The 21921-nt window shown below is 37.4% G+C and overlaps 1 protein-coding gene across 5 annotated transcripts in view; it reads left to right on the top strand.

Annotated features, from left to right (window-relative positions):
• The window catches only part of myt1lb (myelin transcription factor 1-like, b), a 148159-nt gene that overhangs the window by 125208 nt on the left and 1030 nt on the right, over nucleotides 1-21921 (top strand). For 2 of the 5 annotated variants that reach the window (XM_082143415.1, XM_082143414.1), the window contains exons 14-21: nucleotides 2923-2991; nucleotides 5321-5383; nucleotides 7190-7273; nucleotides 9411-9632; nucleotides 15927-16018; nucleotides 16314-16417; nucleotides 17769-17912; nucleotides 19524-19583. In XM_082143415.1, coding sequence (XP_081999541.1) covers nucleotides 2923-2991; nucleotides 5321-5383; nucleotides 7190-7273; nucleotides 9411-9632; nucleotides 15927-16018; nucleotides 16314-16417; nucleotides 17769-17912; nucleotides 19524-19583 — 838 coding nt within the window. The remainder of the gene's footprint in view (nucleotides 1-2922; nucleotides 2992-5320; nucleotides 5384-7189; nucleotides 7274-9410; nucleotides 9633-15926; nucleotides 16019-16313; nucleotides 16418-17768; nucleotides 17913-19523; nucleotides 19584-21921) is intronic. The other 3 variants (XM_082143418.1, XM_082143417.1, XM_082143416.1) reach the window with 2 other exon arrangements.

The raw sequence follows: 21921 nt of genomic DNA, 5'->3' as shown, positions 1-21921 counted from the left end.
CTTTGCGTTAACCACCAATCAGAGTTCAAGTTCAACCAGGCACTTATGCATAGACTGTTACTGGACCCAACAGGTATACGAATTAGAGCTGTCAATTTAACACATTTATTCAATTATCAAAAGAGATAAAAAAATTAAATAAATGTTTCTCTGCATGATATATAATGATGATACAAGTGTTCCTCCTGATTTAGATCTAGCTATATTGTATTTATAGAGTTGGCTAGCACATATATCAGTATTGGTCGGTTGCATTCCATTAAGAGATTTAAATGTTGCTCAGTTTTGTTATATTAATAGTTTTTAATGTTGGTTGGTTTTTGTTATTTTAAGAGATTTAAATGTTGGTTTTTCATAGTATCATTGTTTCCTGTTCTGTTTCCTTTGTTGGCATTTTTATTCATTGTTTTAATAATGCACCTCACCTGTTTCTAGTTTCTTTCATTGGTTTTCGTTGGTATATATTGAGCCTCTTTTTTGTTCGTTTTTGTTCCGTTCTCGCCAATGTAAGATGGTTGTTCGGTTGTCATGTTTTGATATTATTGAATCCTAAATATTTTTGTATTTTTGAATTTGTAAATAATTCAAATTCAAATATATTCAAACCACGGTTTGACAGAAGAAATGAACCCAAATATGGATCTAGCTGCAGCCCAAATCCTCCTCCTCTCGCAAAAAACTGAGCCTCAACTCAACAGGAATCAAAAGCCAGAGCCCACCGCAGACCCAGAGCAACAGAGAGCCAAGTCTGATCAGGGGCTTGAGCCGGCACTTACATCCCTAATGGAGCTCACCCCCGAGGGTACGTTCACCCCGGAGCCCAAGTTTTGGAGTTTGTCCAGGAGCGAGAGCCAACAGTTCTTAAACCATTTCCAAGTCTCCTTCTTCTTCCAGCACCAAGTCTCCTTCGTCGCTGATACTCCCACCCAGCACCAAGTCTGATTTGTCGCTCAGCATCAAATCTGTGTTGCTCTCAGCCAGCCTCCCACTTTTTCCTCCTCTGCCTATGCCATCCGGTTCTTTGGCCCCATCTCCATTGGCTCCCTTTGGCCCTTCGGCTCCATTTTCCCTGGCTTCACCAAGCAGCTCAGATCCACCTTGAACTTTCGGGTCTCCAGCTCCACCCTGGTGTGTAGATCCTCTGGCTCCACCTCAACCCTCCGAGCCCTGGACTCCACCTCAGCCTGTCGACCCATCGTATTCACGTTGGATCCACACTCCCTCTGGTCCACTGTGGTCCATCATCCATTAGGCTACGCCGGGCTCCCTCATCACTCTGGCTCCGCCTTTTTCAGTTATCACCCTGGTTGTGTCACAGACGTCCAGTCCTCCACCTACGCCTCGTCCCTCCACCCCTTTGACTCTAACGGGCTCTTCCTTCCCTCCAGCTCCACTGTTTACCTCGTTCCTTCCTTCTCCACCTCAGTCCCACAAGCCTGTTGTTCCACCTCAGCCCTCCAGCACATCGTGTCACCCTGGGTCCTCATCTCTTTGGCTACTCATGGGTCTCCACCACACCCAGCTTCACCTCAGTCGGCCAGGCTCCTGGCTCCACCCTCCTTCATTTCTGCCATGGGCCTGCATCCAGGTGTTTCTTTTCACTCCCTGGCTCTTACCACCATCATCCCCTACCTGGATTCTTCTTCTCCATTGGTTGTCCCTTCTGCCACCTCCGCATCCCCCTCCTAAGCCCCGTCCCACCCTCCTGTTGGACAATTGGTAATGTCACATTATGTCTGAGTTTTTGTTGGACTCTTATTGGTTTTTCATAGTATCATTGCTTCGTTTTCGGTTTCCTTGGTTGGCATTGTTGGCTGTTTCTCATTTCTTTAATTGGTTTTCGTTGGTATATATTTAACGTGTTTTCTGTCAGTTTTCGTTCCGTTCTCATCAATGTATGATTGTTGTTCTGTTCAGGTTTTTTGATATTATTGAATCCTGAGTATTTGGGTATTTTTGAGTAGTAAATAAAGACTTCGGCAGTTAGATCCGATCAGTTAGATGTTGTCAAATAGTCTGATGTGAGTTTAACATTTTCCAAGTTTAATTAGCAGTCATTTATGCAAAAATGATGAGAAATTTAGGGTGTGGGTTTCATTTTAATTAGTATCTGAGCCATAATTAGTATAATGTGATGCCGTCCCTTTCTGTGATTGAAAATGAATTTCCCACTATTGGAGCAATTGGAGCAATTCACACTTGAAGTAGTATCTTCACGTTTTTGTCAGTTGTGATTCATTTGATTTATTTATCAACACATCATAATATATAAATATATAAATCAATTGGCAGCCCTAATGAAAACATTTCAGGTCTTTTAACGTTTCTAACATGTACCCCTGTAATGCACACAAAGGTGTTGTAATGCTCACATGGGGACTAGATTGAAGTGTTGCCATTTTTACCAGACTTTTTCTTTAACTTTTGGTAGTATAATATTTTGTTTCTTTTATTATGTTTTGGATTTTGGCCTTTCATTCTGTCTATTTTTTCTGGAGACAGATGTCCAACACCAGGGTGTGATGGGAGTGGTCACGTAACCGGTAATTACGCCTCACATAGAAGGTGTGACTCCATTTTTTAATGGTGGATTCAGTCCAATGAATTTATTGTTTTCAGCTTACTTCAACTATGCTGTCGGAAAGTTATCAGACTGCCTCTCCATGTTAACCCTTTCAATATTTTACCAAACATCTTGGGACAATTTCAAGAGAATAAAAACCATTCAAATGCTTTGCTATTCAGAGGGTTACTAAACACAGAGCAGATGTCCCTTCACTTGCACCACGGCTTTATTGCATTTGCAGTCCATTCTGAGTGGATTATGTTTGTGTGTGTGTGTTTTTTTTGTTTTTTTTTAGGATTAGTAGCGTGTCTTACCACCAGTTTATTTGACTAACATCTGAATATGCAACCTTTTAGTCTTTCAGGTTGTCCTTTAGCAGATAAAAGCATTCGGAGTATGATGGCCACCAACTCACAAGAACTCAAGTAAGTATCCAACTGTACAGCACAGACATGGCTCATACTCAGGAATCAGTGCCATTTGTGCCTGAAAATAACATTTCATTGGTTATATTCTATTAGCAATCACCATCGCACACCTGCACGTGATAGGTGTGTGGGAAATCGTTGAGCTTAATTGGTTATAAATGGATCTTTACGGTGATTGGTCATGTGATCATTTTAAATGGGATTGAGTTTGAATAGTTGTATATGCCTGATGAAGGTCGTGAGCCTGAAACGTTGCAAACAAAACTTTGATAGCATCATTTGCAAGTAGTTCCTTGTTTTTTTTTATTTTTTATATTCTAAAAGATAATGTTTTCACACTTCAGACCCAAAGCATCTTTTTGATTTGATTTATTAGACAGTAACAAAAATAAATGCATAACAGTGGCCAGACATGCAACTATAATGCCATGTACCTCAAAATCCACAAAAATGAGTTTATCGACACCTTATTTTTCAAATATCACTTTGATGATAAATATGTGACTACAGCTTACTACGAATTATTAATGACCCCTGGCATTCTCTTGTGAAAAACAAGTACACTTTAGCATACTTTTAAGAGTATAAAAAAGAATATACTTTAAAAGAATATACTTAAGTATGAACTGACACTTAATGCATAAAATGAGATGAAAATGTCTTATAGTTTAAATTTATATTAAATGCAGTTAGGTAGACTAAAATATACTTCATTATCATTTCTGTCATGTATTTAAATATACTTATAATTACACATTTGTAAAGATGAAGTTGCAATTTATTACATTTAAAATATATGAACTTTAAACATAATACAGTTAAAATTAGAATCTAGTCCTTTACATGTGCTTCATTAAAGCATGACAATAGATTATTAAAACAATGATTTAAAATGTACTTTAAAAGTGTATTTAAGTGTGTTATGAAACAGCCATGAAAGTGTGCTTTCAATAATATTAAATTATCTGCAAGTAGTGTTTACTTTTAAGATGTGAAGTTCACTACAGGTGCACATTCAATAAAATTGTGCACACTTATTTTTCACAAGGGTTGATAAGGCTGTTATAAGTGTAAACATAAGTGTAAATATTGTAATAAGTGTAAATAAAGATCAAGACTGTCTTTAAGAGAAACTTATCTCTTTTTGAAGCATGTGGTCAAAAAGACTTTGATGTCATAAAGATCAAACCATTATTTTTTAATGGGGGAAATGTCACAGTATAACAGGGTTGAACAGAAGGTGCAGAAACACATACAGTATATTACAGTGAAAGAATGATATCTGAAAATAAAACATCCAAATTTTAGGTGGAATTTTTGTTCTGCGTACTCCATTCAAATGTAATGATGAATGAGGATATGCAACAAAAATTATATTCCAATGAAATAATACAACAACAAAAAATCTATTTGTAACGCGTGTATATCCTGTTCTGTTTTGGTTTTGTTTTCACTCTGTCTGCTCTGTTCCCATTTGCCTGTGTTCATAATTAGTTCCCTTGGTTTCCCTTTAACACTTTAGTTTGTTGCTAATAATTGATTAGATTCTGTTCACCGGTGTTCATCTAGTTTCTTTTGTTTGGTCCTTGTATTTATATCCCTGTGTTTCAGTTCATTGTTGTCGTCTCTCTTTAACGTATAATATGTTGAAGTCTAGTTTGTATTTTCTCCTGCGTATTCCTGTGTTCTGAGTATTTTGAAGTAAAGTGTGATCTTCTTCGTTATGCTATTTAACCAGCATAACGTGACACTATGAATATCATAAATAATAATATTAGTCAAATTATAATAGGCTATTAAGTCACAGGGACACACGGTTTTCTGAGAATGACACCCAGAGTTTTTGGTTTCTCTTAATATTTTAGCACATGTGCTGTTCTGAGGTAGATGGCAATGAAAGAAGCTTTGAACATATTAGATATGAAAGTTTTCTTAGAAATGACAGAAGCTCCTGAGGATTTACTGGCTGTTTTTTTGTGTGTGTGTGATTTTTGATTTGATGACACACAATGACTTGAACAAGAATGTGTGTTAAAACCAGTCAGGATAGTTAGAAAAAAACTATGATTACAGCAGGAATATGACTGTTACGCATATACACTGTTTAAGTTGTGAGTTGTGAGGCCCGATTTTTTTTCTAATGACTTAATGAATGCACTGCTTCATGCTGTGAAGCTTCTTCCCTTCATTTCAAGAAGCAGTACATGACTTTTCCTTTTATTTGGAAGGTTTGTGGACAGGCTGTTGTGAGAGTTAATGATGTTAATGTAAGGTCAGGGCTCTTCTTGTGCATGCTGGGCAGTAACAGGGTGAATTTCTGTCCCAGGTGCTCGACCCCGGGCTGTGACGGCTCGGGACATATTACTGGCAACTACGCTTCACACAGAAGGTAATGTACACACACTCCCTTGTGAAAAAGAAATGCACTTAATAGTAGGCTACTGTAAGTAAAACAAGAATAAAAAAATAAAAAATGCATTTGCCGATAATATTAAAGGTAGGGTAGGTAATCCTGTTCAGAAACACTTTTTTTTATACTGGGTGAAATGGTCCTTCCATCCTGATAGTAGTCAATACATTATGTGTTTAGAAAAAGGAATGAAAAAAATCAGACCTCCTTAGCAGCTGCAGGACAGTAAAAACTCTGACCAATCACTGCCATTCGGTGCGAATGTAAAGAACCAATCAGATGCCTTCATGTCTCGTGCCCGCCCCGAGCCCCACTGCGCGCGCTGCCCTGCGTGCACTCATCACATGTCACCGTTCCCGGAAATATTCAGCTCAAAGCACCTGCATATGCAGTCAGCGAAGGCAAACAAGGCAAAAACTACTTCCTCGGACCCTGCCCGCGCTCTTGAACGACCTCCTCTGCTTCGCCCTCAACCCCGGACCTGTCCTCGAACCGACGATGCGGTACTTGTCTCCGGACTCGGAGTGTACGTTAGTCTTCATTAGAGTCAACAATGTTTTCATCATGGAAACTCTTACATGCAAAACACCGTATATGTTATGAATCTTACACGAAATTCATCTTCATCACAGTGTAACTGATGGTAATGGAAAAACGTGTATCAATGCAACCTGTTTTTAGTTTTGCCTTATAAATATAGCTCGTTACCGAATTAAACTTTACCATTATCGATATGCTAGCTTGATAGTGAGTACTAAAATAAATCTTATTTGTTTATATTCATAGTGATAAAGTTAGGTATTTTATTACATGTGATTCTGACATGATGTCACTGTATGTACTGCGCTCCTTCCTCTCCACTCGTCTCAGGTAATAAATGCGTCTTGTTCCAGCCTGAGCGTTTGGCGTCGCGCGTTCATGTGTTTTGGGGGCGTGGCTTTGGAAGGAGCTCAGAAGGGAGGGGGTGGAGTGAATGGAAATAATGAGCTGTGTTTATTGCAGATTAAAAGGTCTACAGTCACTCGATTTTTAAATTTTCTTTTTCAGAGTACTTACATTTTAATTATGTATTGGTATATAAAGACAGTTTAAACAAATTTGGAATGTTTTTTTTTTAGAAAAATGATTACCTACCCTACCTTTAATGAAATAAAGGGTCACTTGGGTGTGATTAGAGTACACTTTCATATGTTTCTTAACACACTTGAGTACACTTTTAAAAATTGCTTCAAATAAATTTTAATCATCTTTTGTCATGCTTTAAAGATGTTAAAGCATGACATACTAAAGCACATGTAAAGTACTTGATTATAATTTTAACTGTAGTTTGTTATTCACTGTCACATTTAAATTTTATTTATATTAAATCTACTAAATTACAATTTCATCATTACAAATATGTAATTACAAGACATACAAGTTTTAATAGAATGGCATTAAAGTCTATTTTAGTTTACCATAAATTATTATCAGCACAGTACACTTTGACAATACTTCGAAGACAATAGAAACAATTATGAAATGATATATAAAGTCCTACTTAAGTGGGTCATAGAGCACTCCAAAGTTCAGCTTGTTGCATTTCATATACATTTAAACTATATCTAAAATAAACTACTGTATATTATGTAATTGTAAATAGCATGCAATTAAGTGTCTGAAAACATTACATTCAGTATATTCTTCAAAAGTACATTTCTTTCTATAATAAGTACTCGTTTTAAATGTATGCTAAAGTGTACTTTTTCACAAGAGCTGAAGCAACAACTGCTTGTTTTTCCCCAGTTTGTCAGGATGTCCACGGGCTCGGAAGACTGGAATAAAGATAACACACAGTAAAGAGGACAAGGAGGACCAGGAGCCGATCAGGTACTCCAAGAGCTCACCATCTGCTATAAAATCACAGCAAAACAATAATTATTTACATTCCTTGATGTAAATATTGCAAATATACTAATTACCAGCAAGTTGTTCAAAATTAACCAATGTTTGACATTAAAGCTGCAGTCCGTAACTTTTTTGTGTGTTTATAATAAGCGAGTACATCATGAATCCATTTTTCCAAACCGTGTTTTTTGTCTTATCCTGAATCTTATCCTGAATCCTGAATATACGTGTTTATATTCGTACTATCCAGTGATGCGCGGGTTGATCCGAAATGAGCGGGTGCCTGCGGTCACCCGCGGTTACCCGCGGTTACGAGTCATCCAAAAATATTTGTAATGATATTCGGGTCGCGGTCGGTCGGGTCGTTTGATGCCAATTAAACCTTTGTAATTTATATAGTACTAGAGAGCATATGAGCGGAGTGGAGCGGTGAGAATCTCCCCTGCTCAAAGCTACATCAGGCCGCTCCGCTCATTATTGCTCAGCGCTCAACGCAGTTTGCTCCGCGCTCCACTCAAATCGCCCCCCGCTCGCTCCAAAAAAGGAAAAAAAATCTACATGTATATCACTGTTAGCTTAGACCACAGCCTTACCTCCTAAAGATCTAATGAGCAACAACAACATTTTTCAAATAGAAATGTTTTATTTTAAATTACAAATTAGGCCTATGTAAGAAGAAATATAGCCTACACAAAGTCCTGTAAAATTAAACGAATAAATGGGCCTAATAATATAAATAACAATTATATAAACAAAAATATAGCCTACATAATTTTAAAAGTAAATTTACTATTAGGCCAGAATTTAAGTTAACTTTTGCGCAACGCGCACGATTAAAATTTAAATGGGCTTATATCCATTGTACACACAAACTGCTGTAAAATAAAACGAATAAATGGGCCTAATAATATAAATAAAATTTATATAAACAAAAATATATGCTTAAACGTTTTAAAAGTAGGCTAAATTAACTATTAGGACAACATTCTTATAACTGAACTTTTGCGCAGCGCGCAGGATTAAAATTTAAATGGGCTTGTATCAATTGTTTGAATATTACGCTATATTTAATTTACACTTTGTTACAAGTTACCGTATTCGATTTGCTAACCTTTTGCTTTCTTCCCAGCGTGTTCACATAGCACACTGCATGTTTTCGAGAGATGTGTCTTTTTAGATTCCAAAATGAATCTCTACTGACTGAAACGATGTCTCCACATTCTACCACATTATAGTTAGTTTTATATTATAGTACACCTGTATGACTTCTTATTTTCCTTTTTGAAGTAGCCTACTTTTTTAACTCCATTTTTGAGCCGAGTTTTGACTGAAAATAGAATCCATCTTGCAGTCATCAACAGTAGACTGAGTCAGGCTTGACTGAGCATGCTTCAGAATCGTGGTGTGCTCCATCCTTTTAAAAATGCCGCTCTGCGCTCTATCCAAGATCCGCCCGCTCGCTCCCGCTCCACTCCGCTCACATGCAATTTTCTATGAAATACATAGGCCTACACTTTATTGGCTGAATAACTGGCGCGAAGATGACGCACGAGCTCAGTCGAGCTCAGGTAGAGATGGAGGCGGCAAAAGAAAATGTGAAGACTGGGGAGTGGAAGCTCCGCAAATAGGCCTACACAAACAGAAAGAGCAAAGTGTTGGAGACATTTGCCGAAATAATGAAAGATGATGACCAAAGTGCTGGCTATGTGTTCTTCTTGCTATGCATTTTACTACTTTTAAAAAATGCGGGTCGGGTACAATATTTTCTTCTTTTTTTTTTTTTGCGGTCCGAGTTGCGGGCGGGTTAGTTGAAAACGTCGGTCGGGTGCGGGTTGTTTATACATTGACCCGCGCATCACTGGTACTATCATAGTTTTTATTAATATTTTGAATACCTGTCATTTTAATTTGAGTTAAAGTTTTAGTAAATTTGTTGTTTTTGTTTTTATTAGTTTTTCTTGGCAACTAGCTAAAAATAAAATGAGTTTTAGATTTTTTTTACATTTAATTTGATTTCAGTTAAAGTTTGTTTTATTTCAAGTAACGAAAATGTAAAATGACATTGATTTAGTTTGTCTGGCGGAGATCCCGTGAAACAGTGTTTTGTTTGTGTTTGCAGGTGTCCGGTGCCTGGTTGTGATGGCCAGGGTCACATAACGGGTAAATATGCGTCCCACCGCAGCGCGTCAGGCTGCCCTCTAGCGGCCAAACGGCAGAAGGACGGCTACATCAGCGGCTCCCAGTTCACATGGAAGGCTGGGAAGACAGACGGCATGTCGTGTCCAACCCCGGGCTGCGACGGCTCTGGACATGTCAGCGGCAGTTTCCTGACCCACAGAAGGTGCTTTTTTATTTGCAGAGGAAATTATTTACACTGAAATATTTAATATTCAATATTTACTAAAAGTACATTATTAAAATTAAAAGTTGTGGAGATGGTGATCTATCTAGCGATATTTTTTATAAAAAAATAAATAAAAAAAAGCATATGTTAATATTATTTTACAGGGCTTGACGCTTACTTTTTCCCCTAAGGAGCACAAGTGCTCGTAAGTTGAAGAATTTAGGAGCGCATTAAAAACACATTTTTCAAATAAGTAGAATACAAAAAGTACACAAGGTTTTGCTGAAGGTAATTGCTGAAGCTTTTATCATGGTAACCTATATGGTATCACGTATTGAATTAGTTTACAATAAAGTGTTGTCCTCCTAGCCGATTTTAATAACTTTTTCCTTACAATAAAAACTCTGAACATTTAAATATACAATAAAACAATACACACAAAAAATTTCTAAAGCAAACAAATGTTTCAAACAGATTAAAGTGCAAAAGAACTATAAAGAACAGGTAACACTAGGTAGGTAACAATAGGTAAAACTACAATAAGGTCCCATTAGTTAATGCATTAAAGGGTTAGTTCACCCAAAAATGAAAAATTCGGTCATTAATTACTCACCCTCATGTTGTTCCAACCCCGTATGACTTTTGTTCATCTTCGAAACACAAATTAAGATATTTTTTATGAAATCTGAGAGCTGTCTCTCACACCCAGAAGCGATGCGCTGTTACACTACGTGAATTCACTCGACGAGCGATTTGTGTCAAGTAATAACCGTCCCGCTCCTATGAGCCTTCCATTTCTTCCCGAACTTCACACAGAGGTGAAGAAGTCGTGAAAGAAGCCATATTCACCTTGTATCTATCTTTTCCAGCTTTCTAATTATTTGAATGTGGAAGGATTGCACGAGCAAGGATATGTGAGGATGCATCCTGTTGAAGAGATTCTTGTGGGCTACCTCTCTCTGGGTGAATCCTTATCCTATCTGAAGGCTTCGACCCTGCTGTCCAAGCCGTTACAGACCACCTCTCACTTAAATGTTAGGGCGTATGTGGCAGCAGATCAGGCCAGTCGTGCCTTACACACGATGGCCGTGTTGCAGGCATACGAGGTGAATCTGCAAAGTAATTTGGATCAGGGTCAGGGACTGAAGCGGTCACTGAGTTGTGCCGCACCACAGATCACCAAAAAAACAGATGCTGCCATTTGGTCGATCAATGGCGGTGATGTTGCGTATTTGTATTCGCAAGATGTATTTGCGGCTGAACATGGAGGATATCAAGGAGAAAGCAAAAAACCTTCATCCGCTGGACTCGCCCTCTGAATTTTTTGGCCATCTGTAGAGACAGTGGTTGGTAAGATTAGAGAGGCAAAGGCACAGTCAGTAGCTTCCAGAAAGTACATCCTGGGCCAATCAAAATCTCTGCCCAAGACCCAGGGCCAGAGGGAGAGTGTAGCCACTCACACACCTCCAAGGAGTAGAGCACAGAGGAGGCGGGACGCTAGGAGGAAAAGACTAGATCTTAGGGAAGCAATTAATAAGAAGCAAACTGGTAAGCAAGGTCAAATAAAGTTGTGTGTGGGGCACAAGCGGTTGTACCAAGCGTTTACGTCAGGCCCTGAGGCTGGACTGATGATGTTACTGGCATACTTCGATTATATAACAAACCGCCTTCTGACAGGTCTGGCACAGGTTGGTGGTAGAGCTACTAAATTCCATCCCCATTTGTTAAGGTATTTAAGTAAGGAAGCACTTGAGCATTTGGAACCAAGTAACAAGAAATCTGGACTAAGTTTTCATTACTTTATTATACAAATTTGTATTATATGGTTTGATTCCGAGGGTGGTAGACTTAAGTGACCTTGTCTCCCTTTAGTTACTGCTTGAATATCCTTTAAGGAGAGAGCAATCTGAGTTAGTCCTCGCCAATCATGGTGTGATGATGGGCCGAAGTTGTTCTCCTTTGGTGGGAGCTAAACTCTCCAATGGTGGTTAGATTATTAAGAAGGGTCTTTTATCCACTTTGAGTACCCTCCTCAAGGTGGATATTTTAGGGCATTTATCCCCTCGACCTAGTTTGCTTCCCTGGACAAGTCCAGGCAGGATAAGAGCACTTTCCCCCCAATTGTTCTGGGGTAGTAGAGCTGAAGCTCCCCTGCGGTTCCCTAGGGGTTTGAGTTTTAGATTGAGGATAATGAGTAATTATTCTTGCAGTTCCTGTATATGCTCCCCTGGAGGTAGTGATGGGGCAAGTATTCCCTATGAGCTGTGTCAAACTAGAGATGTTGACATAGCTAAACCTTAGAGCTCTGCTCTTGGGCCTAATGCCTGGCCCCACAAGGAAGGGAGCAAGGTTGTAAAGGCCAGGACTTTCCTTGTCATAGAGCGTAGAAGCTTGGGTAAAGGGAATACTACCACTATGGTTCTTAGGACGACCCCTGAATGATTGAAGAATCTGTCTCCGGCAAAGTAAGTCCATAGCGTCAACTTATGCTATGCCCATTATGGTTGTGCATAGGCACAGCTAATGAGGCAGGCATTCCCTCAGCATTGCGTAGAGGGTATTTGTTCTCTATAGTGTCAATCCAAGATGCAGTGTTGAATTCCACTTCGAAAGGGAATGGCTCAGGTTATGACTGTAACCATAGTTCCCTGAGAAGAGGAACGAGACACTGCGTTTCGTAGACATGCTTCAGGCCCGCAAGCACATCTCATTCAGACAAAGAAGTTGATGATGTTCATTGTAGGCGCCCCTCTTATACTCATAGGCGCTCTGGAAATAACGTCATAGACTGTCATCGGCCAATGAAACTAGTGCCTGAAGCACGTGTGCAAACACTACAGTTGTCCCCATAGCATCAAACCAAGACGCAGTGTCTCGTTTCCCTTCTCAGGGAATCATGGTTACAGTCATAACCTGAGACCTTTTTACTCTTACAAAACAGTCAGTGGTGAGTTTGGCAATACTGTAGGTACAGTACTTTGCAAAATAGGTACATTTTATGACCAACATGCACTGCTTCAAATCAGATGCTGATCGGTCTGCACAGTGCCGCATGAAATCAAACATGCCTATTAAAATCAATGCATGAGGTCTATCATCCATTCAAAAGAGACGATAGCATATATCTGAAAGGTACACACATTCTTTAAATTATGTGGTGTCATAATAGAAAACTAAATCCAGGCTGAATTATTCCATTCAATATTAGCCCATGGGAATGCCTATAAATAATGAAGATGTTTGAAATGTAATATTGTCTATTATTAAATGTCTATTTCATTAAATAATAATAATCATAATTACAAAAAAAAATATGAATTGTAATAATTGTTCCATTAAATATTAAAATATTCATCAACAATTGACCCAATTCTCATCAACAACCCCTGACCCAATTCTTAGTGGTACATCTAACCCCACTTTATCTTTCCAATTTACTTTAATTTTTTTTTTTTTTTTAGTCTAAATCAAATCTCTCATTAATAAAAATACAAATAAAAATATTTTATGTCCAACATAATATAAATACACAGATAACTATTATGCAACAACAACAAAAATATAAGTTATCTTCAAAACCATTTAGAGTAAAAGACAAGTTTAAAAAGAGAATAACCTTTCAATAAATGTGCTGAGATGAGATCTAGTGTCATCTGTGGGCAAGGAGGAAATCTTACTCCAGAGAGTAGCATCTTTTATCTAGCCCTAAACAACAGCATCAAGAATAGAAACTGAGTGAAGGGAACAACAAACAAGAAGACGACGTGGTGTTCAGGATCTGCGCACGATACATTCACCAGGCTATTTATACACTAACAGAAACTCAGAAACAGATGGTACCATAGAAGTGCTTTCATGGCTACGTTGAGGATGGAATGCTAGTGAACTGCATACTGTGCTACTGTGTATACTCTTATTTAGCATAGTATGTATACACATACTATATCAGGTGTTCTCAGATCTGGCCCTCGAGGTCCACTTCCTGCAGAGTTTAGGTCCGTTCTTGATCAAACTCCCCTGTCTGTAGGTTTCCAGTACTCCTAAAGACCTCGATTAGGTGTTTGATTTGGGTTGGAGCTAAACTCTTCAGGAAAGGGGACCTCGAGTCGAGAGCCCCTGCTATATATTTACTACACTATTTTTATGGGTTATTTCATGCATACAGAAAAATGTACATACTGTGCAGGGAACAGTGTACATACTGCAGATACAGTAAGAGTAATACGATGGTATGCTATTCTAAACAGCAGTGAGTCCGGTCAATATTTAGGTGAGAGCGCCCTCTGCTGCCCTGACAGGGATGTAGCAGGTACATTAATGACAACAAATAATGACTATAGGTTTGTCAACTTCTGCAAAGAGTTTTGTTCTTTTTTTTTCTTTTTTTTTATATGTAAATATAAGAAACTTTCATTTATTCATACCACTTATACTACTGTTCAAAAGTTTGAGATCAGTAAGATTTTTTTTATGTTTTTGAAAGAAGTCTCTTATGCTCACCAAGATTGTACTGAAGACTATTTGATAAAAAAAAAGTAACAATTTAAAAGAACTGTTTTCTATTTGAATATATGTTAAAATGTAATTTATTCATGTGATCAAAGCTTTATTACTCCTGTCTCCATTGTCACGGACTCCTTCAGAAATCATTCTATCTTTTCAGAACGGCCTTTATTTGAAATAGAAATCTTTTGTAAACATTATAAATGTCTTTACTGTCACTTTTGATCAATTTAAAGCATCCTTGCTCAATAAAAGTATTAATTTCTTTCCACAACAACATTTTACTGACCCCAGACTTTTGAACGTTTGAAGTAAGCCATTAGTAGTGGGCAGAGCCATAGAGAGAGAGAGAGTTGCGACACTCCCATAGACCTCCGTTGTAAATAATGGCGGCGCTTTTAACCGCCTACTTCCGGGATATGAAGATCGGAATAGTTCCAAACACTGTCATGTGGGCGTTGGACACCATTCACTTACATTGCTGCGCGTCGAGTTGTTCCAGAGTTAAGTTGCCGAAATATCGACCTCTTTTGAATTGTCAACTGTCTATATTGTATCAGAGGCCCTTTGCGATGCTTATACTGGTCTTCATTTGTACATGCACAGCGTAATTATTTATATTTTATGTTGGTTGTTTCAACCAATTTTCAAGCACTGCCTGCTAGCTAACGCTAGCTAACGTTAGTTAGCTAGCGCGACTTCGTCAACTAAGAGTTCGGTAATGAATCGCTACCACCTTTATAGCAACTTTTATTTAATTTAATTTTTTGGGATATACTAACTTTTCATTATGTTATTATTGTCTTGAGTGAAGCGGCTTGTGAGAACAATGCTGGACCTTTAGGATTGTTATGGCCATCACCAGTCCTGTCTGTTTCATGGATCACCTGCCCCTGGTTTTTGTTTTTCTTGTTCACACACAAGCACACATTTTTGTTGTCTGTCATTGTTTAATAAAAAATATTTTATTTGAAAACCTTCATTTGTATCAGCCATGCTTAAATTCGTTTTTAATCTGTTATAGTTTTGATAATGTGAATGGCCTTAATCTTAAAATAATATTCTTAGTCTTAACATGATCATGTTTCACGTTGTGGTCCTGGGGGTGGCCACTTTCATCAGAAGAAGTGAGCTAGCTTCTAAGCGAATTCTGAACGGACCGCCACGGCAGACCTCTGCGTGATCACGAAGGTAGGCTAATGGCTGAATCAAAATTTATAAGCAAAATCACGGGAATCAATAGCCTAATAAAGCAAAATCACGGGAATCAATAGCCTAATACAGCCCAGTTGTGCTAAAATAAATATCATGAGACGTCCATCATCAGATGAATGATATGGAAAAGTTAAGTTAGAGCCGCTAAAGCCAGTGCTACTACCCATGCGAACATGAACACTAAGCTTTTCCCTCCAAAAATATAGCCTAAAACTTATCTCCAAATGCAAAACTGACATTAACAAAATGCAATAATGCAATAACAGCTGAAAAAGTACTTGGGTGCGTGTTTTATTTTATATTTACCGTTCAATAATGCAATCGCTGCTGTCTGTCCCATAGAAGAACATGACAGCCAGCGTACGTTTTGGAACTATTGGGGCTTACATGAACCACGTGACAGCCATAGCGGCGACATCAAAGAGTGTCGCAACTCTCTCTCTCTATGGCTCTGGTAGTGGGTAACTGCTTACCACAAAAACAAAATACTACACAGTCACAGTCTCTTTTTGGGGAAAAGTGTTAATAATCCATATTTCATGCTCCACATTCTGCTTTCTCTCATTTTTCTAGTCTCTCTGGTTGCCCACGTGCCACAGCGGCGATGAAGAAAGCCCGACTATCAGGAGTGGAGATGCTCACAATAAAACAGCAAACAAGCAATGGTAAAGAAAAAGTCTTAAATCTCACACTGGAGAACTCAGAACAAAACCAGTCACCAAGACTTTTCAAAATATGCAAGTAAAAATGCAAATTATGACAGTCTCTCCATGTCTGTAATAACACCAATTTTAGATAAGTGGTTTTTAATGCCTGGGAATAATTCAAATCATCCAAGAGTTTGTGCGAACACATATGAGTACAATTATAGAGTAAGTATACTGTAAAATGATAGGGTGTTTTTATGTACAGGTATTTGCTTTTCCTGCTATATATCAAGTTTGTCTGTTCTCACTCTAGGTTTAGACTGTGATGCAGATGTTAAACAGCTGGATGAAGATGTTAAAGATTTACATGAATCAAATTCACAGGTGGAGGCGGATATGATCAAACTTAGAACACAGGTGAGTGTATTTATAGAACGATTTCCATATGTGAGTATTAACTAGTGGTCAAAAGTTTGGAATTATTATGATTTGTTAATGTTTTTGAGGGAAGTATTCATTCATTTGATCTTTGAAAATACAGTAAAAACGGCAATATTGTAAAATATTATTTGTATGATTGTTTTCTGTTTGTATATATTTTAAGATGTAAAAATCATGGTTTCCGCTAGAAATAAAATATAATGATAATCATAAGAACTATTATTAATAATTGAACTCCAATAATAATTTCCATCACAGGAATACATTTTAAAATATATTAAAATAACAAACAGTTATTTTAAATTGTAATAATATTTCACAATGTCAAATTTTTTACAGTATTTTTGATCAGATAAATGCAGCCTTGGAGAGCAAAAGAGACTTCTTTCATTTTATTCCAATTATTCCAACCTTTTGACTATAAAATTTGTGTTATCTAAAATGTATCTGAAAGTTTAGTATTGTTACAACCTTATTTACAGCTAAAATACATAAATAAATCAAGTTGATATATATCGTGATTGTCACAAAGATAAAGACGATGAAGATGAGAGTCCACAGGTTCCAATAAAAATGTCTTTAATAATAAAATAAACTCAGGTAAATACAGACGGTGTAACAGAGTGTGCGTGAAACAAACACTAACACTAAAAACAAAAGACAACTGAGAGTGAACAGGGAGGAACTTAAATACATAATGGTGATGAACTAAATGAATAACAGCGCTGATGATTGAGTTAGTGTCCATGGAGACAGATGAGTGGCGGGAAACTAAGACAAAGTAACACATGTGACTAATGAATACAAACTAAAAGTCCATGAAAGCGAAACTAAGAACATACAGTATATACACATATATTCACTACTTTTTAAAAGTATGTCTTTTTGTTGTTGTTTGTTTGTTTTAAAGAATTGAATAACTTTATTTAGCAAAGATGCATTAAATTGACCAAAGTTGACAGTAAAGACGTATAATGTTACAGAAAAATTCTACTTTAAATAAATGCTGTTCTTTTCAAATTTCTTTTTATCAAAGAATCCTGAAAAAAAAATGGTTTCTACAAAATATGAAGCAGCACAACTGAAAAAAACAAACAAATAAACAGTAAATATTTAAACAATAAACAGGTGAGACAATAAATGTGTGTGTGTGTGTGTGTGTGTCTCAGTACATTAGGCCTTACAGGGTAAATGCAAAATGTGTAATAAATCAAATTTCAATCGCACAGATATTTACTGTACTATAGTCTTAGTTTAAACATTATGTTGTCATACTATGAAGACATTTTGATCAGAATTAACAAGTGTGTCGATTCATGTCCCACAGATCACCACAATGGAGTCTAATCTGAAGTCCTTAGAGGAGGAAAACAAGGTGATTGAACAGCAAAATGAATCTCTCCTGCGTGAGCCGGCCAGCCTCAGGCCTTCACTGATAAACAGTTTAGCTAATATCCAGCTTCCGCAGATGGTAAGGGACCATGCCCATCAGAATGAGGACAAGTCCTGGACAAAGAGCGTATTGCTTTAGTCTGTTCATTTAGAAAAATCAAGAAAGAACTGTGTTAGGCTTGAGGCAGTTCTTGGCTCGTTCAGTAAATTGAGCCTGTGCATCAGCACTACGGCACGGCCGGGTCATTTCAAACTAGTCCATACGTCAAAAGTTGTGGCGTCAACTGGTGTAATCTGAATTTGACGCATTGTTATTGCCAGAGTCAAGGGGAACTCGCTTTGAGCCTCTTTAAAAGGCTAGATCTGCTAAAACAAACAACAACAAAAAAGCATAAACCAGTTTGTAGTATATACCATAAAAGTTGGTTTGCTGGTCTTAGTTTATCTCAAAGCCTGGTGTTAGTCTAGTTGTAATATGGTTTATTCTGCAGCGAGTTAGCTTAAAAACAATCAGCTCTTCAATCACTTCCACAGACATTTCATTCATCACTAAACCAGTTTATACCAGCGCTATTTTAGAGATTATTGATATACTATTATTGTTTTTGTTAACTATATATTTTTTTATTTTTAGTCATTTTGTTTCTGTCATTCTCTTTTTATGTCTATTTAGTAATTATGACGTTTTAGAATTATATTTTAATTTATTTCGTTTTAGTAGTATTTCAGCTTAAACTATACTAGCTGAAAAAAATAAAATAATTATGGATTTATTTTTAGTTGATGATAATAACCCTGGTTTATACGGAACGATTTTAGGTCGACATGGCTACAAAACAGATTTCTTCCATTGCGCTCATTTTGTCTTCTTTTATGCTCAACAAAATTATACCAAATGAATGAATGAATACAAATAAATGTCATTTCATTTCATTTCACCACCAAAAACATCGTAGCAAGAGAAAATAAATGTGTTTAGCTTTGATAATGCAACTATACTGCCTGGTTGTTTCTTAAAAGATTTAGATGAAGCCCATTCTCAGGAAACAGTGACATTAGTGACATTTTCTCTCATTTTCCCCATTTCAATCCCACAGTTTCAGAGTGTTAATCACCACAGACTCTCAGTCCCACAGCCTTACAAAGTATGAATAGTTGATCATTACTCAACCCTAAAGCGCTTTCAACCAGTCACAATAAGCTTGGAATTTAAATGCTTTTAATTGGAATACATAATTCTTGTGGTATCATTCTGGGGTTTAATGAAATATGAATTAACAGTTTTTCCCTGTTACATGTCTTTGTAAAGGTCTATGCCAAACTGGGTAAAAAAAAAAAAAAAAAAACCTTTAACTACCAAATATCATACAGCTTCACATTATTCATTGTCACCAATCAGATTTCTTCCTTCATAACAGAGCTGAAATAGAGCTTGATGAGGTCAATGTCAGTGTAAACATAATAAAACATAGTGATACAAATAGTGAATGCATGATATATGGATTAAGGACATATAAATATTTATTATAATAATAAATAAAAACATTTAGAAAGTTAGTCCTTGGGACATAAATGGCATCATGTCCTAAAGTATGTACCAGTTAGTTGTCTTGACTGGGTGTTCAGACAGTGTCCTGATCTTATCTGTATTGAACACTGTCAGCTAATAAGGTTTTGTTTTTTCCTCTAGAAATCACTTCACAAAGAGCCTCCAGTCAGACACAACAGCTGTTTACAGCTGCATCAGAGAGTAAGTCCACAGTTAAACTCTTATCCTCACCATACATATGAGTATTTATATGCTTTCAATATGTCTGTCAATTTTAAACTGGCAGAGCACAGTTGGTGTTGGTCATGGTGAACGTCATTATGATTTAATCTTTCATTCATGATATGTCCACCTATACACATAAATTGTGTTGTTATAAATATAATATACGCATAAATTGTGTTGTTCATGGTTACTACCATGTTAGTACCTACCTATCCACCTGTCTATAAACTTAACTACATATCTATCTATCAACCTACGTATCTACCTGTCTATCAACCTAGTAACCAACCTACCAACCCATCTATAAACCTACCTCCCTAGCTATACACTCAACTAAAGGATTATTAGGAACACCTGTTCAATTTCTCATTAATGCAATTATCTAATCAACCAATCACATGGCAGTTGCTTCAATGCATTTAGGGGTGTGGTCCTGGTCAAGACAATCTCCTGAACTCCAAACTGAATGTCAGAATGGGAAAGAAAGGTGATTTAAGCAATTTTGAGCGTGGCATGGTTGTTGGTGCCAGACGGGCCGGTCTGAGTATTTCACAATCTGCTCAGTTACTGGGATTTTCACGCACAACCATTTCTAGGGTTTACAAAGAATGGTGTGAAAAGGGAAAAACATCCAGTATGCGGCAGTCCTGTGGGCGAAAATGCCTTGTTGATGCTAGAGGTCAGAGGAGAATGGGCCGACTGATTCAAGCTGATAGAAGAGCAACTTTGACTGAAATAACCACTCGTTACAACCGAGGTATGCAGCAAAGCATTTGTGAAGCCACAACACGCACAACCTTGAGGCGGATGGCCTACAACAGCAGAAGACCCCACCAGGTACCACTCATCTCCACTACAAATAGGAAAAAGAGGCTACAATTTGCACAAGCTCACCAAAATTGGACAGTTGAAGACTGGAAAAATGTTGCCTGGTCTGATGAGTCTCGATTTCTGTTGAGACACTCAGATGGTAGAGTCAGAATTTGGCGTAAACAGAATGAGAACATGGATCCATCATGCCTTGTTACCACTGTGCAGGCTGGTGGTGGTGGTGTAATGGTGTGGGGGATGTTTTCTTGGCACACTTTAGGCCCCTTAGTGCCAATTGGGCATAGTTTAAATGCCACAGCCTACCTGAGCATTGTTTCTGACCATGTCCATCCCTTTATGACCACCATGTACCCATCCTCTGATGGCTACTTCCAGCAGGATAATGCACCATGTCACAAAGCTCGAATCATTTCAAATTGGTTTCTTGAACATGACAATGAGTTCACTGTACTAAAATGGCCCCCACAGTCACCAGATCTCAACCCAATAGAGCATCTTTGGGATGTGGTGGAACGGGAGCTTCGTGCCCTGGATGTGCATCCCACAAATCTCCATCAACTGCAAGATGCTATCCTATCAATATGGGCCAACATTTCTAAAGAATGCTTTCAGCACCTTGTTGAATCAATGCCACATAGAATTAAAGCAGTTCTGAAGGCGAAAGGGGGTCAAACACAGTATTAGTATGGTGTTCCTAATAATCCTTTAGGTGAGTGTATATCAACCTACCTATCTACCTATCTCCCTAACCACCTATCTACAGTATAAACCTACCTATTTACTGATCTACCTAAATACCTATCTTATCAAACTAGTACCCATCCACCCACCTATCTACATACCTACCTACCCACCTATCTACCTACCTATCTACATACCTACCCACCTATCTACAGTACATACCTACCCACATATCTACATACCTATCTACATACCTACCCACAAATCTGCCCACCTATCTACCTATCTACCCACCTATCTATCTACCTACCTACATAAATAACTAAAACATAAATAACATATTTGTTTTTAAAAAGTATGCCGATCTTGTCCCCAATAGGCAGAACAAATTATTTAGACTGAATAGACTTATTATAATAAATCTTACAACTAAATTCAGTACTGTCAAAGCAATTAACAGCCATTAAAGTAAAAAAATAAAAATAAAATAGAGCACAAAATGCCCACCACATTGTTTTCAGATCTCTATATAAATTTTTATTTTATTTTTTTAAACTGCCATTAAAATTTTAATCCAATGGTACCATTTTGAAATAGCCCATATGTTTTGGGGTTATTTATGCTACAGCAGTTATATTCATTTATTTGCAATTTATTCCATTTTAATTCTCATTTCTTGAATTCAAATTCTAAAAACAAGTCTGCATCCTGTTTGCCCCTCAATTCCAGGAACTGAATTAGAATTTCAATTCTTTTGATTTTTTTTTAAGTATAATTTTTCTAAATTCTCAAAAGTGTACAA

Source organism: Leuciscus leuciscus (genome assembly GCF_965113295.1).
Source record: "Leuciscus leuciscus genome assembly, chromosome: 17".
Classification (NCBI taxonomy): Eukaryota; Metazoa; Chordata; class Actinopteri; order Cypriniformes; family Leuciscidae; genus Leuciscus; species Leuciscus leuciscus.
Note: the sequence above shows the minus strand (reverse complement) of the source record. Positions and strands in the feature narration are given on the sequence as shown.